This window comes from Amia ocellicauda, chromosome 17 (assembly GCF_036373705.1).
Source record: "Amia ocellicauda isolate fAmiCal2 chromosome 17, fAmiCal2.hap1, whole genome shotgun sequence".
Classification (NCBI taxonomy): Eukaryota; Metazoa; Chordata; class Actinopteri; order Amiiformes; family Amiidae; genus Amia; species Amia ocellicauda.
In genome coordinates this window covers 7,955,123-7,973,042 of record NC_089866.1, presented here as the reverse complement: position 1 = coordinate 7,973,042, position 17,920 = coordinate 7,955,123, and the positions used below count along the sequence as shown (strand labels likewise).

General features: G+C 42.6%; 1 protein-coding gene across 5 annotated transcripts in view; it reads right to left on the bottom strand.

Annotated features, from left to right (window-relative positions):
• septin12 (septin 12) overlaps positions 1-17,920 on the bottom strand; it is an 80,970-nt gene that overhangs the window by 25,349 nt on the left and 37,701 nt on the right. For 2 of the 5 annotated variants that reach the window (XM_066690243.1, XM_066690246.1), the window contains one exon: positions 3,897-4,109. In XM_066690243.1, coding sequence (XP_066546340.1) covers positions 3,897-4,109 — 213 coding nt within the window. Of the gene's footprint in view, positions 1-3,896; positions 4,110-11,676; positions 12,008-13,451; positions 13,649-17,920 lie in introns of those variants that run through there. The other 3 variants (XM_066690247.1, XM_066690245.1, XM_066690244.1) reach the window with 3 other exon arrangements.

Genomic DNA, 17,920 nt, shown 5'->3' with positions numbered 1-17,920 from the left:
TTAGAACAATCTTCTTCTCTTCTCTCTCTTCACACTCAAAACAAAGTTATCACTTAAATCAATTACCTTTACATTTTGAAAATGAAAATGAAAAAGTGCTGCATATTTAGAAACTACAGAGAGTTTTCTCCATGTGCTTTTAACAGAGAACAAAAAAAAACAGACAGAGGTCATGCTTCGAACTGAACAGTACGAGATTTTAGGCGACACCTAGGTTTGATTTTTCAAAATCTGCAGACCTCAAACAGGTCTTCTTAACGTCCTGTAGGAGGCACTGTGTGGTTGAGGTGGTGGCTTCCATTATCTGAGCTATTTGGACACCATGCTATAAAGGACAATGGGCTGGAACAGTTAAGACATGAAAAAATGCCATTTGAATTGAATCTCTTTCCGGGTAAAGGCCAATAAATCAATTAATCTGGTCTCTCGGCAGTAGCCAGTGTCTTACAGTGCCAGTCGCTTCCCAGCGCTCTAAAACAGTAGATCATTGATCATTTGTAAATGCCAGGAACATTTAAACCTACGCTGAGCATTTCTCAGTTGGAGGTCTCTGTGTTCATTTAATAAAAACAGATTTGTTTTTAGGTGGTTGCAACTCATTCCATTGCAAACGCTAGTAAATACGTGCAAATGATACATTTTTTTCCTGGCAAACAGATCAACCCCTCTAGCTCCCTCGCTGCAGATTGCGCAACGCCGCACATGTGATTGCACAATGTGTTGTTGATCGAACTGCGTACGCTTTCTGAAGCCTGGGTTCACCCGTTCACCACCGTGCGTGACTCACGCGCCGCTCTGCCGTACCCTTCCAGCAGATGGCTGAGGAGCCGCCCGCACTTGTTCAGTTCTGTTCTGTTGCACAGGAAGTTGTGAACGAGACAGGTTACCGAGACAGGCCTCTGCCCTGCAAAGCGGTGTGCGCCCTGATTATTTTAAATGGCAAACTGTCAACTACCACCCAGTCGCACACCACCCCTTATGGAATATTTGAAAAGGAGAACTATATATTCATATTATTTTGCTAGTGTTACTCATCTACAACTGTGTGGCAGAGATCTTCTATGAATCAGTTTACATTTCAAATGCTTATATTCTTCGGTTACAAAAATGGCAGCGACTCAGCATCTTTATTTACACTATTTCTGACAGGGAGCATTCATCATAGCCCTGCACAAAGTCTGTTCAATGAAGACTCTCCTAGCTGTCTGAGGACGGTGGATGTTTAGCTGCAGAATATCGAGCAATATTGTGCACCAGCCACCATGAAATGTATTTAAAGCGCGTCCTGGTTGTTATTGTAACCAAACCATGTTTGCCCTCAAAGCATATTAGATAATATTTATCACTGCTAGCAGATGCTTGCTGGAGGAAGGGGTGAACTATTGAAGGGATGATCTCTCGAGGGCCAGAGATCCTGTCCAGCAGCTGTTCCAAGGCAGCGAGTGAGCTGACCCTTATCTGCAGACTCTGCAGTCAAGTCACTGTAGCCACTTTTTAATGTATTTATCTTTATGTAACAATACAAAATAACACCCTGCAAAGCTGACACATTTAAATACCCAAACAACTATATAGATACATACATATAAACTGTTTGGGACTATTTATTATTATTATTTAAGTGCTTGCATAAATAGAGTGCCCTGCAAACAAACATTTAAAGAAAGCCTTCCACAGTCCATACTTCGCATTCCTGAAGGCAATGACACCCCGCATTGTAATCCTGTGACGGGATGTTTGGCCTACTTGGACTGTATGACAGCCAATGAAGTGGACGCAGGGGCTAACATGATATAGCTGGCACAATGGGGCACACAGATTGGCAGCCAGTGTTTAAATTAGCCATTGCCAATTGCAGCTTATTTAAAACCTCCAAATCAAGCAGTGGAACTTCCAATCGGACAACCAAGACGCAGACCCCTCCGTGGGCTCAACACAGACTCGGAGGCTGGAGGGGCTGGTCGTCATAACAGAGCCGGGCACCGATGATAATGGTACACAATCCTCCACCTCCCTCCCTCCCTCCTTTTTCTTTTTTTGACCCAACAACACATTGAGAGCAGATGGTGAATTGTGAGAAAACAATGGACGCCTGATTGAGTCTGTGCTGGGTGTGCTGGGATTGGTCGAGCTGGAGGGGGTGGGGATTCTCAGACAGGCAGATGTCCCGAAGCTTTTCCTCCCTGCGCAGGGAAAGTTATTTTGTCTCCCTGGCTCAGACAGTCACAACATCCAGACTGGGATAAACACGGGCCAGCTAGAGCACCCTAACCATCTAACACAGCTACCAACTGGATCCCACCGCCATTTCACTGCACCTTCCCACACTGAACATATGTGCCCCAATATTACCCAAGAGGTTACATTGCACATCTTTACAATCATACCTATAACACAATCAGATCATTCTAAAGCTCTGAACACTTGAAATACAAACAAACAAAACTAGACGAAGCACAACACAAGATTTCAGATTTCTCTGTACACAGTAGCGCTGGCCTGGCTTCAGTCTCTTAGTACAACATGTAAAATTCTGCACTATAACCCAGCTGCTGCATTGTAAGAGCTGCTAGATACCTGTGAAATTCTGCACTCCAGGCAGACATTATAACCTCTGATCTACTCATGCAGGGGTGAAAATTAGCTGTGCCCTGGCTCTGAAGCTCAAGAGATATAAGCATAACAATCCCCTCCTAACCTGACATTAGCCCTTATCTGTACAATGCACCTTTAATATCAGGGTCAGCTTCCAATTAATTGGAGTGAAGGGGTTGAATTGGCCATAATCAGGCTCAGCCTTCTTCATAAAGCTCGACTTGAATAGCAGGTTACATTGAACAGTAACAATGCAATATTGCAGAATGGTGTACAATGGTCAGGTACAAGCAGCTGGGTCTGGAACCACCGCTTCCCATGAGCCTCTGCTGGACTAGAGGCAGGACAGCACCAGCCTCTCCAGACCTGCTCTGAGCAAACATGGAGGCAGAAGTGTAAACTCTAGACCACCACCACACTGCAGCGGAGCTTTCTGGGGGAAGCTGTCCAACTGCACATGCCTGCTGAGGTGCCGTCGGATACTAAAACATTTACAGGGCTGCTCAGAACAGATACTTAGAGAAGGAAAGCCCAGAGAGGCAGCATTTCAAACAGCAGCATCTCCAACTTTAATCCAAGCAGGGAACCGGAGGCCTCCCTGTAAGAATAACATCTCAGAGAGACAGGTTCATGGGATTCATTCAAGCCCACATTTAGCTTTGCCTGGTCTGCACCACTTGGAAAAAAAAAAACAAAAAAAAAAACTTCACTTTATTCCACGCCTCCAAACGACACATCTGAGCAGACATTAACAGCTCCAGCAGACCCAGCCGGCAAGCAGGGTTTCAGCAACACTCCCCTCCTGCCACACTTCCTGTTCACCTGTCTCCATTTCCTCCGCTTTAAAGCCACAGCTTTCCATCTGCTGGTTTCAAATACAGTCCTTCTCTAAACCACAAATCTATATGTCTCGCATACAGGGCTCTTTCATTATCTGCATGAAGACTAAGCCTGAGATACAGACACTTTACTGCAGTTGCTAAGATGCTTAGAGATGGTGGGCGGCTGCTAAAACTGCTGCCAATTATAAGCGATTCTCTAAATTGGCCTCTTGTCAGTTTTCTGGGTCTGTGGCGATTAAGGTCATGTAAATTCTTGCTTCCGATTGTGTTGGAGTAACTGGGTGTGTTTGGTGTGTTGGTACAGGTTTATAGCGGCAAACTGCACAACGGGATCGCTTTGCAGACTAGAAAGTTGTGATCCCCATTAATCAAACTCCCAAGTGGGTAAAGCAAACTTATTTACTTGAATCTGGAAGAAAACTCTGCTCCTCGATGAACAAGCGTTCCTGCATTGCTTACCCACAACCATAATGTTGAATTCGAAGCCGGTCTTCATAGCCTTCCGCCTCATCTGGTCCAGAACAGCTTCTATGCCCACGTAGCCGAAGAGGTCGTGACCCTTGACGGGGTCCCCGGAGCCAGGCTCATTCTGGTGCTCAGGCTGCTGGTCGGGCTCTGGCTCTGGCACTCGCTCTGCCATCTGGACTCTCGGCTCCAGCCCCTGTGGTACGTCTGAGGGAAAGAGGAGAGAAAGCCGTCAGGACGAGCTGCTGTTGTGTCCTGGCCGAGACGTTTACACGGGAGATTTCAGCTATCGTAATATTTAAACAAAAAAAAGTGAGCAAAATGTCCAGGAATACAAGCATGGAATTGCAAAATCTAGGAAAGGAGAACAATTTGAAACTACTCCATGTTTCATTAGTGCTAATTGGAGCTGGTATTCTAATTAGCAATAGTAACAGGATGGAGAAGGAAGTCAGTTATTTCTCATCAAGTAAAAATCACACGTTATACTAGGCTGTAAAGTTGTCGTGAAATCTGAAGCAGAAAAGAGAATGCTTGTATCTCATTGGCCAATACTGTGAAACAGAGAGGGCTTGAGTCATTCTCGGTTATAAGTTAGTAACACTAAGCGTGTTCAGTTTGGTTCCTGTCATATCTAATTTAACTGAATAAAGGGAAGTGAAGAAACACAAATTAAGTAATTAACAGGAAAAGGCAGCTGTAATTTATATTATTTGAGGCAGACTGTTGAGCAATACTTACGGTAAGCCTAGTGATTCAACTCCTATAAACCAACTTCACAGAAATAACAAAATGTTCAATGGAATACCATCCACTGTGAGAAAATACGACAATCTGACACTTTAGATCACCAAATTGTCCCTTTATTTATAACCAAACAAATATAAAGAAAAGAAAAGAAACTCCATTCGTACACCCACAGGGTGAATATTTAGATTTTCTGAAAGAGCTGACTAAGAGTTCACAGTTGCCTTTTCTTCGCAATCGAGTCAAAAGTCCTTTTTTTTTTCTCTTGGTGGTCAGCATATCACTCAGAGCTGAGTAATGTACAGTAGGATCCGACAAAGAGTGGAATGCAGTGACGACTACGGTTTAAAGTTTCCAGAAGAATAACTTGCTTGTTTCGGCCATATTTTCTTTTGCCAAACTCATTTTCACGATCATGAGAGAGATGCGTATCCGCAACACTTGTGGTATGCACATGTAGGAGAATTAAGTTGCATTGTCCACCAGTACCAACTCCCTAATTCATTCATAATTCATTCAAAACAAAATGTGATTTCCTGACATTGATTTCCTCCTAGAAGAATGTGTTTCGATATCTTGACAAAGGACAAGGACTTGCACTAAGAACTAGCTAATCTTCAATCACAAATCTTTGGACATTCATTTGGTTGGCAGATACCAATTTAATAAATCGACACAAATGAATTGACACTACTTGGATGAAATGCCCTGTATATCAAAGAGTTCAGACTGTCCAGGCAGAGATAATATGCTTAGCAATTTGCCTACGTATTGCCATGAGTCAGGGGTGCCGTGTCACTAGGTTAATATTGAGCTTAGCCTCTCTAAATTTGGAATGTAGTTCAAAGCATTGCCTCAGGAACAGTACGGGGGTGCTTCAGGGTGACAAGGATTGATTGGACACGACAATCCCTGTAAGACATTCATCAAAGGCAATCGCAACATCTCTAATGCACGAGCTGTGTCTTCAATGCTTGATTATATTTTCTCTGTTCAATATTTTGTACGGGAATGATTTTCTGACATACGCAACTGTCATCCGGAGATATCGATAATGGCGTTAACTTGTTACAGGGGTTACACGGCTGAAAATCCTGTTCATATGTGTTTGACCTACTCAGAATGAAAGAAAAAAAAGTGAGAAGATTATAAATATATGCAGATAGTGTTATGATGCTGAAGAATGTTTTAAATTCTGGTTATAATCTACACTAACCTTATGTTTTCTGCAAATAATTGCATGTGTTGTACAGTTATAAGAAGCGTTTAAAAATGTTAAAATGTGTGTTTTTTTAAAAATCGAACATTTTTCAAGCAGAAAAAGAATTAGGCAAATCTCAATACGGAGGACATGTCCTTATTAATACAACATGAAGCCGGATCGTCCCAGCTGGGATGGATTTCAGATGGACTCCTGCACCCACAGTTCCAGTAACAGACTGCAGTATGAACCTTTTTATTAGGTAATTAAAAATGGAGTCATAAATCAGCCAGTGGCATTAGGCCGGGATCATGTGGACCAAGATCCCCTCAAGCCCTTGTAAAGCAAAGTCTTAATGGAAGACACATGGGGAGCCAAGCTGTCAGGCTCTGGCTGTGTTCGGGTCCCTCTCTTGCTGTCGTTGGCTCCCCCGGAGGAAGCTGTGAGGGGCAGAGCTTTCCTTTGCTTTCTCAGAAGTGTGCATCGGTTTCTGTGTACAGACCTGCCTCCCTCTCTGTCAATGGTCCCGAGACTTTACTGCAGGAAGGGTGAGAGACACACAAGAGAGCACGTCTAGGCTCCAGGGGTAAGATAAGATCCCCACCCCCTCCCTGCCTCGACGGCCACCATCGCTGCCACCCCAGAGACTGACATGAAGGGATTCAAAGAGAAAGCAGGAAGCAGGGCATGGACCAAAACAAAATAGGGGGCAGAATTACGGGTGAAACAGTCCTCTTCCTGTTTGGGAAAGTTCTCATGTTTTTATGACATCCCACCTCCCCCGGTGAAGAGACATCAGATTCAAAATGTTCCTATGATGAGATTTAAAATCACACAGATTTAAAAAAACTGTTTTTGAAAGAGCAGGTCAAACACTGACAAATTTGAGATGGTGTCGTTTCTAATCAGGCATCCTGCTGCTCGCACTATGAACCGACTGAGCCCTTCAAAGCAGCGAGAAGGATTTCCTTCATCTAAAACAGTTCTGATCATCTTATGCCGTGTGGCGTGCTTGATCACTTTTGGTAAACCGTAAATCACCTTCCCTTTTAATAATAGTTAATAATTTGAATAATTTAATTTGACTGTGCCTTATATCCATTTGGGCAAGGTGAAACCGAGTTCTGTTTTCTGCCGGGTAGAGCAATGTTTTTAATGGAAATCGCATGGAAACTCCCTTCATGACACACATGCAGAACAGAGGCCACCCAGACCACCATTAGACGTCAGAGCAGGATAAACAAATCAACACTGATCCCAGCTGTATCAGAAGATAGAGCATGACTGTGGACCACGACTGCTTTTTTAGACTGGGCCCATGCCTCACCTTTGTGACGTCAGTGTGATTAATACAGGATTTTGAATTGACCAGTAATGAATCTATAAACTTCAGCCTAGGACTCTTAGGGGAATTAATAAGTGCCGATACCAGGGTGAGAGAGAATCAAGCCAATGACACAAGACTAATGTCACTGGGCTCTGATTAAACATCTTGTGGTTTTAGCTGAACACTCATCATCCTTAATTTGATGGTACTTGTTGGGGAGCATGTCAGAAGAAACCAGTCTCTACATGATAAGTGAAAACAACTGACACATGACATGTGACTTATGACTCAGCGTTGGAAAGAAGTGTGACAGTAGCTGACCCGTTAGTCAGTTCCTTCACTGCAGCGTCCACCTGCTCTTGTGCAATCCAGTGCCACCACGTTACACATCTTTCAGGAATGCCACGCACACCACAAAGCACACAGCGACAGGAGTATCCAGAAAGCACTGCCTGTCCGATATAATAGCCCATTCAATTCACACAAAGAAAGCAAGCTGTTGTAACCTGAAATCTGTGGAACAATAATTAGAATGTACTCCCTGTAACATTCACTCTATCCCGTGCACAGAAATAAAGCCGGGGACATTTGTTTTGCTTACTTGACTTAAATCACTTATTCAGTATTCACTTTCATTCACTATTCAACTTTAAACAAATGATTTAAATCGGGCTAACTTAAAAAAAAAATTGAAAAAGCACATTTGGCCATTTAGTAATAAGATTAAGCCCGTTTTTTTTTCTTCCTTATTTGGAAGCCAGCCTGTGTAGTAATAAGCCTTCCGTGATTCTGGCACATTCTGTGAAAACTGGCCCCAGCAGAGCAGCAGGGGGGTGTGGGGGGAGTTTGGGGGGGGGGTGGGGGGGGGGTTGGGACGGAGTCTGGGAGAGGGAGAAGTAGGGGGAGGGGGACAGAAGGCTGCATGGACTCTCAAAAGATGGGCTATTGGAAAAAGAGGGAGAGAGCAAAGAAAAATCAGCTAGACAGCTAAATAAGTGATAAGTGAGGCTACACTGGGGATTTATTTATTTATCTATGAACAACCCACTAACGCAGGCTAGGACCTGCATGGAGAAATATCCATTAGTCCTGCATTCCCCAAGGCCTCTCTTTTTGGCATTGTTGTGTTCAATCCTACATATACTGCAGAGAGTGTAATGCATTACATGTCCAAATAGAAATCGGAAAGTCTCATACTATTAAATTGAAGTCTGCCAGAACATATTTATAAATAGTACATACAATATCTATATATGTATCTTGCAGGAGGTGTCATATTGAGAACACTTCCTCTCTTGCACTAATTGAAGCAGACAGGCCTACACGATTCCACTGCCACTATCCCACGAATTGGAGGGCAAAGAAGTAAACTGCGCTCTGCATGCAAACAAGCTTGACGCGCTAAATAATTGATCTCGCTCCGAGGTTTATTTGAAGGCTCCACACCAGATACATGAGGAATACAGGCCGAGTAGGCCGATGGTAAGACAAATGGATTGTGGGACAGGAAGGGACGAGGAAGATACATTTTCGAGAGGCATGAGAAAAGCAAACAGAGAAAGGATGAGGTGATGAGAGGAGCGAGCAGGGGGAAAATAAAAGAGTTGGACAATGAACGAGAGAGGAAATCATATGAACCGGGCTGAGAGCAGAAACAGAGCTGGGCATTGATTTACCGGAGAGGTACAGTGCCTGCTTCGGCTCAGGTTTGAGAAATTGGTTGCTACAGAACACAAAGAGCATAAAATAGGACTTTTCTTTCAAAATGATGACGAGGAGCCCAGTTAGTTTTTTTCTAAACGGTGCTTGTGTATTTAGTAACTATTGTAGTCGTGATTTGTTTACTCTTACAAAAACCATCCTTTCTGATGTCGATTACAATAGTGGATACAATCAATGTCCAACCAAGCTGCGGGTTAACTCCCAAAGCCAATAAGCTTGTTGGAACAGCAATAACTGAAATAAAGGCACTGTTTCAGAAGTATAACCCAAGGATTACAAACAGTCTTGATATCTACAGTAATGGAAAAGAAACAACACGAATGTTCAGCCCCTTAAAGTCCCCTCACTCGCTGTTCCTCTCTCAGGCCTAGTCCATTACGAAGCGCGTCGCTGGCCCAATATCTGACGTAATAATCATCGGATGTTTGGATCTTCTTAGACATAAATTTTGAGTTATTGGCTGTGATATTAGACTGCCCTTGTGGGGAGCCCCACGTTGGTTTTTTTTATAAAGGATTCTGCACGTCACCATCAAGGAAATGCACAAAAGCACACGCCACCATATCTCTGCATGTTAACCGTTGGCTGTCATGTAACACATAAACATGACTTCTATTTTGAGAACAGGAGTCGACACCAGGTTTTAAGATTCACAGATACCGAGCCTTAGTGAGAAAACACCAAACACTGTATTGACAAGTATATTGCACTCAGTTAAGAGAGGAGAGCTTAGTTATTGGAAACGTAATGGAGTAAACCATGATTTATGCACTGGAGGTTCAGGGCGGTCAATACTGCTCCACTCTCTGTCTCTGCTAATTGTTACCCTCAGCTTTTCCCTGCAGCCAAAAAGCTAATTGAATTATAATCAGGGCTAAAAAGAAGAGAGGCATGCTACATATTCAAATGAGAACCGTTGACTGTTCTATATTCAAGTGTAACTGTTGCCATAGCCAGAATGTCTCGAATGACCTAATTCTTTAAATGTTTTTATTTAGGCCCCGTTTGATTTCCGTGTACCGCCCAAACATGCTTCTGGCTATATTAGCAACGAATCTATGGACTGTCTTACTCACAGTATGTCTTGCATTACTTCCAACCTACTGTGGGGGGGAAAAACAGAAAAAGAACTAAAGGAAAAAATCGGAACGTTTCAAATTCGGTAAATAGATCAATCCTCTGTCAACTTCGATTACAGGGGTGTGCGTGGATTAGGCATGTGGATAATGCGTTAAACTCTGCCATGCTATCACTGCTCGATTCGGGTTAAATGGACTCTTATGCAACTGTAACGGTTTAGCTGAGTTTTCACATGGATGACCTCATCGGCTTACACAGACACATCCGGCATTATGTATATATACATGCGCACAGTATATCTAATGTACTGTATGGCGCAAGCTGGCACACGAACACAAGGCCAGCACTGTTGGATCGGTCCGTCTGCTCTGAAGAGGTCTGTGTGTCCGGGGACTTGCTATACCCTGCCGAACCCTCTGCACTTTTGCCAAAAACAAAACTATTCTCTGTCAGCTTGTCAAACCACCATTCCAGATTCATCTTACACGGAAATCAAAGTTAGGACAATTCATATGCATGCAATTATATTAAGCTATGCTTGGAGGTTTAAACCAGGACATTGTTACTCACCACTGATGTTGCAATAAGCTTTCTCCTCAAGCTCTGTTATGCACTGCAGCAACTATGTGTTTGGTCAATATATTGATTATGAATAACCCATTGCCCTCATAAACATATGGTATTGATTTTTTTTAAATAAAATGCAGATGCTCAAATGTGCTGATTGTGTTTTTATTTCTAGTGCAACTTGCAAAGACTTGTGTCAAAATGCAACGTATTGTGTGTCAGGATTTCTTTTTAACTAAAAAAAAAAAAAAGTGGGGGGGTTTTGGCTTGTAATGAAATGCAAAGCACTATCGAGCTGGTTATTAAATGCTGTAATGCTTAGTAAAGCAATTCCCACGTGAAATTTCCAAAACGAGTTAATTAAGTGTGCTTTGAGTGCATGCCAAATTTTGACTTTCCTGTTTGGGATTGCATTAAGTCCTGTGGAAGCAAGGTGCTTTTGTCTGTTTCACAAAGCAATCTAAAAGTCAAGCTGGATGATTTAGTACTGGAGTTGGACTTTTTAATTTGTTTACAGGAAAGGATGATTAAAAACAACAGCCCATGCTCCTCCAGACATTTGGAATAAGAAGATCTGGAACAAAGCTGAGTCTTTCAACTCGATCTGTGTATTCTGTATATCATTCATTCTAGTTAACAGAAATGTAAGTTTGACTTGTCCTAAATTTGTCTTTGAGACAGAAAGAATAACATTACATTTTTGCTGTCAGATATTCTGAACATGTCTTGCCTTGATGATTCACAGGTTAAGAATAACAGAATGGCTGACAGCAGCTAAAGGCCTTGGAACACATCAAAAGGAAAATAATACACTAGAACACCATTAAACATACTAATAATAACTGTTCAGATGAGTGAAACTGACAGAGGTTTCAGAGCTGCTTTGAAATAATCAGCAACAAACATCTTCACAGGCAAAGATGAAGTCGGTGGAAAGTTTTAAGCAAACCGAAGCTGCCTGCTGAAACTTTGTAAGAAGCCATTCAAATGTAAGATACAAACACTCAGGTCTGCCCCTGTATGCACTTTTCTGGCCAGCTGCAGCACAAACAGGCCTCTCCTCTCAACCCCATTGTTAAAAGGAGAGGCATTGAGAAAGCCCTCATTCAAATGGCAGAGCTACAGCCTACCTTCTCTCATTCACGGACTGTCTACGCTGCAGCCGAATCCAGTGGTAATCCAATGAGTCTCCTGCCACCCGAGGGACAAGCCACTTCTTCTCGGTTTTAGAAATGTTTTCCCTGCTTATTTTTTTCCCTCAGCCTGACTTTCCTGTCCTGTAGAAGCAATAACTTAGTGAACAGAGTGACTGAGCTCTCTCTCTCTCTCTCTCTCTCTCTCTCTCTCTCTCTCTCTCTTCCCCTCCCGTATGTGTCTCAGTGTGAGAGAGCGAGGGCAACGGCACAAACTGCACACACTCATTCACATGCAGATTGGCAAGAAGCTTCCACTAATCCAGAGGAGTAGCCTGATCCAACCTCCCCCCACCCCTCCTCTCTCTCTCTCTCTCTTGCTGTCTCTCTCTCCCTCCTTCCTCCTCCACAGACTAATTTACACATGAGTGGAGCTACAAGCAGCCTGTTGTAAGAAGCACCCCTGCTGACAAGAAAAACCAACCCAATAAATAATTGATCTATAAAAATCAGCAGTGTGAGAGGCAGCGTCTCACAGGGCGAGGCAAACTGCTGATTTAGTTTATTCGCCTTGTTGAGTTGACTTAATGCAGTATTCAGATTTCTTTTTGGACGCAGACACAGCAGTTGTGATGTCTTATTGAGCACCTCCCACTATAAAATCACACAAATATCCACCTCCCGTCTATTCTTTAGAGATTTAATTAAATTCATTAAGTGGAAACTTGCACATAAAATTACTGTGCATTCGTATAAATATTTGGTACTGGGACAAGGATTCCTTTCTATGCAATAACTGCAGTGAAACCTTCTCAAATTGTGCTCAGATTAAGGTGCATGTTTTCAGGAAGATTAGCAAGTCACAAACAGCCCGTTGATCGCATGTTAACGGTCTCGTTCTCACCTCAGCTACTTTCAGCAGAGATCAATGCAACAGATCAATACAAAGCAACACAAAATACAATCTCTCTTTTAGGTTTAAGTCACTTGTCATCTCTTAGAACCCTCTTCAAAAAGAGGAAGTTGGATTTATACATTAATTTCTAACCCCTTCTCTCCTTTTTATGTTTGTTTAAAAGCTTACAGCAGTGGCGAAATTTCCTTCTCGGTTCTGCTTCTCGTTGCAGGACAAAAACTCCAGCACACAATTCACAAAGCACATTTGGGTCTGTAGGGTTCAACTATCAGTACATTTCTCATCATTTAAACGATTGTCTAGGTAGTCTCTTTGCTAAAGCATTTATTGAAAGCTGAATATTCAAAACTTAATACTTTTCAAAAACCCTTTTGCAAACAAGTGGAGCAACAAATGTCTTTGCTCTGCACAAAACAACAGCACCAAAAAAAAAAAAAAAACATATCACCTGAAAGATCTGTGTAGGTTTTGCACTTCCTCCATAACATACTCTTAAAAAGTCAGTGAGTTTGAACTGTTAAATGCATCATTTTGTTTCCCAAGTACAACCACTCTGGTCAAATCTCTTAGGAATGGGCTGAGATGAAGCATCTAAAGAGAGCCCAGCAGGACACATTCACACATTTTGGTGACACCTGGGATGACGGAGGTGTGGAAATGTCATTTTCTGTGTAGATATGGTGAAATAACACACAGCAGAGGTGCAACAGCAGACGGCACTCCTGTTGTTTATTGATGTTTTTTGTGGATACTCAAAACCCGCACTATGTAAAAAAGTAGACATTCAAAAATAAAAGATAAGGGAAATAGACATGCCTGGGTGTTACCGTGTGATCACCCCAATACAAACACTCACCCATTGATGATGCAGACCTATTTCATACCAGACAATCAGGCAAAATCAACACAGGACTCCCTACACAGAGCTTCGAGGAGAGAGACTGGGTTTGCCATGTTTACCTTGGTCCGGCTGTGAAGGAGGTTGGCAGTGTATCCTCGAGTGGCAGTGATTTCAAGTCAGACTGTGTTCAGGATGTGCGCTCGAGTTCCCCTCGCACTGTAGGGGTGTGTCTTCCACCAACCAGAGATTAGTGCGAGTATGATGTGTTTCCTTGCCTGTAGTGTTTTACACTTCCTGTTCAGATTTCAACATCTACCTACTTTATAGATGACACACAAACTTTATATAGATCCTTTATCTGCAAATTGCAAGTGTTGAGTCCTCAAAAGTCTTCACCATATCCCCCCTCTAAGTGGAATGTAATCGTGGGTAAACCGTGGTCAACATCTAAGATGTTCTTACTTATCCACCTCAGTCTACAATGGTTGATCCACTAAATGTCAGTTTCTGAAAGCTAATAACGTGCGTTCCATTTCAACACAGATGTTGAAGATCAGAGCATCCATAAATGACGCCCTACCATCTAGTCAGTATTGTTTCCACTACTTCTTAATAAACACATTTGACACCATCTTCTGAGCAAGGACAAATGCAAAAAAACAAACATTTAAGCCATGCAGTCCAAATGGCAGCACTAAATGCGAAGTCTAACCGTTGTCAAATCACTTGTGTAAACATCTTGGCTTTGCATTAGCCTGGCTAATACAAGAATCTACACATGGGAGGAGAAAAAAAAAAAAAGCAAGAAAAGGGGATCGTGGTATATATTTTCAGGGTATCAATGTCTCCACTTCCATTCCAGAGACGAAAATGCTTTCCCTGCTTGAGAAAAATCCAGTGCTGAGGAAACAAAATTCCTGAACTTCTACATTCTCATCCCACTCGCTCCCTGTGCAGTTACTGACCGTCTGCTATGATTCCAGATACCGCACGGATGAAAGCCTTTAACAGAAGAAATGCAACATTATTTCATTCCACTTAAACAGACCCCTTGTTGTGGCAGAACCCTTCAGTGTTCCCATTTCAATCCAGCATCTAATTTAATATCTTAAACAAGCACTCAAACCCATTGTTATGGCAGCTCTGTGTAACATCACTGCAGCAGAGCCCACACACTTAAGTATATTTGCTTTTTTCCCAGTAATGCAATAGCTGATTTGCTGACACTGTTTTTCGCGGTTGGGTTAGAAAGAAACCTACACCGAGATTGTTTTATTTATTATTATTTGATTAAAAAGCGGAAACAAAATCGCTCTGTTTAGCATGTGTGTGGCTATATTTTCTTTCACAACAAACAAGAACCGAAAAGATACAAATAATTAAAAGATACATTTCTCTGTCAGCTATAATTTGGGGGGCTGCGGTCAGTTTTGGCGCAGTGCACTTTGTCTCCATTTTCTCATTCGGATATTTGGAAAAGAGAGAGAAGGGGAGGAAGGAAGAATAAAGGGGGGAGAATGAAGAGGGATTATTTCGCTCACTAAAACCTTTGCCAAGCCAAGGTCGGGGATGACTTGCTCAGTGTGGTGTCAGGAGGAGGAAGGAAGGTGAGTCATTGAGCGAAGCTGAATTGGAGTACAGAGAATAACTTCAGGAATACTGAGCTTCGCCTGCTTTACACCCCCAGGGCTTTGTTTCATGTATTACATAAAGTTGTGGCAATTAACTGCAGCATTCATAAACACCACTCATCACAGGAAAAAATCTGATTTGGCTCTTCAGAGACCCCTGCTGGTAGAGGGAGGTTTAACATACAGCTTGTTTCATTTTAATTTACCACAGGGCTGCTTAAGGAAACAGGATCAACCAAAAACACGGTCAATATCAATTAATATTGCAGTAATGTAAACAGAATGGCATAAAACAGGTTTTGACTGATACACACAGCAGAGTAAATGCCACAAAACAGGCAGCCAGAATGGAGTCTCTCTGAATGTACGTAATTATTAAGTGCAAAGAAAGGGAAAGGAAAGCGGATTTCTGCATGTAAAGACAAAAGGAGCTGGACTCCTGTCTGGGTGGTGTTTGCACAGCTCTCCAGACTCCCTGCTCTCTCACTGCACAGAGCAAACATAGAAAAGGCGCCTAGCGATGCAAGATGCACCGAGTCCTGCAAGGGCCGGTCTCGCCCACCCAGACCCTGTCATCTGGACTCTGTCCTTCCGCACATGGCCTGAGATCTCCAACATCCCGCCCACACCCTTCGGTTAATTAACCTTTGAGTGGATAACCAGGTTGGAATCCATTCAAGGACTCCCTACATAAGAAAACGGGGCCCACGTGTACCACGAGGCTCACCCTTTCTAAACTCACTCCTTTTCCACCCTCACCCCTAAGTGGTGGGACAACCTACCGAGGTCAGGACTTTCACCGACTCTGAGCAACTTCCAGTGATTACTCAAGACACACCTGTAATACAGCAGCCTGAACTCTTGGGCTGCTCAGCACTCCACACCGTTCTAGGATTTGTACTGAATGTGCACTTTGTAATGCTTTGAAATGTTTCTTGTGTAACTTGTAAGTCACCCCAGATAAGGGCATCTGCTAAGAAATAAATAACAATAAAGGAAAGGGGCTGTTTTTTCCTGTTCCCGTTCTTTCGTACACCAAGCAGAGGGATGTAGCAGTCGCAATGCGTTTCTTCAGATCTACCCCAGCGGTAAACAGTTTACCCAAATGCCAAACTGATACACAGCAGTGGGGATTTTAAGGTAAATAAAGGCTTACCAATGACATGGACAGACAGAGATACTCTCCTCAGCCAGCCGCTCTAAGAAGAAGAGATTAAAATGGAAAGAGAAGCAGTTTTTTCTTTTCTCTTGCTGGAACTCCAAAAAAGTCCCTATAAGCAGAAATCCCTTCGGTCACTGAGACTCGCCAGTCAGCGTGTTGGCATTCAGTGCCCGAAATGGTGATGGCCTTCGCAGTTATATTTAAATGAGACATCAGAGTTGAAAGTGACTTTAACATCAGTAGCACTTGTTTGGACGTCTAAAATGTATGCATCTCCGTGGCCGTCTGAAAATGTGGTTCTAATCTTGTACCTAACAACTGCCAGGAAAATAAAATGGTTATGCATCTCCAGGGTTCTCTCTTGTATATATAATTGAGTAGCTACACACAATCACAGTTCCCTTTAATAGTTTCATAAGCCCACAGGCTTGTCGTTTCTAGCCATTGTCCAGCTCTATAAAAATTATTTTACAGTTCATGGAAGGTTTCGTTGTAAATTTGTTGCATTAAGGAAAAACTAAGACGACGACAAACTGCATCAGAAACTAAAATGCTAAAGAGATTATATTCAAGCACCTTTGGGATAGATTTATTTTTTATTTCAGAAATATGCATGGTATGCCAAAATTGACACTTTTGGCTGTAAATGGATTTTGACAGTTTCTTATATAATGTTACACATATTAATTCAGTTTATATCATGTTAACATGCATTATTCACAACACTTTGTAGTCAAACCCACAGTGCCATCCAGCAATGGGTAGTGAAGTTCACAGGTCTGGAAAGTCACACAAAAGATGTGAAACAAGAGGATCTCTGCAATCAACACTTTTTACAGTGCTCATTCACATAAAATGAATTGTGTTTTTAACAGAACTTGATATCCCAACATGCAATAGTGTGTTGGAAGATTAGTAAATATTTGCTACAGATTATGACAAATCGCTCTCTCTCTCAGACCATATGCATTTTGCTTTTAATTTCCAATTATGCCTGGGACACCTGGCACCCCAATAAGCTGCTTAACCCTGCTCTTCTCTTCGTTAAGAAACATTTACATGATGACACACAAAGGTCCGAGTATGTATTGCCACAGGGGCCTGTGAAATGCCATTGAACCGGACCATTATTGTATTGTTAATTAAAAGCACATGTCACAACAGCTGCGATTGGCTTACTTGTACGGTTGCCAAGGAAACTTTACATAAGAAGCAGGAAGTATCAGGTTTCCGACGGGTCCAGAGTCACATATGGAAAGTGGTGCACGACTCTCGCCTCTCAGAGGAGCAGCAAACTTGGCAGCCCAGAAGGGGTTAATTCAATTAAAGAAGCTTAAAAGGCAACCGCAACAAGCCCTAGAAACATTCGAGGAGAGAGCAGTGGCCTCTGGGAGACCGATCTCTCCGTTTCTTTGCATCTATTTACATTGCCTCCGAGTGAATGTGTGTGTCTCGGAGGAGTCAGTGGGGTGGAGGCGGCCGGAGGGGGTAGATCTTCAAACCCAGCGACAAGGAAGCTGTCAAATAGGAACATCTGTTACCAGCGACTTAATGAAGCGGAATGCTGCCGAGAACATGGCAAAGTGTGAAGAGGCGGGAGGTGTCAGATCTGAATGCTTTGCCTCACTCCTAAACAACGAAGCTGCAATCGCACAGAGGTCACAGATATTATGTTCTTCTGAAGGGGATTA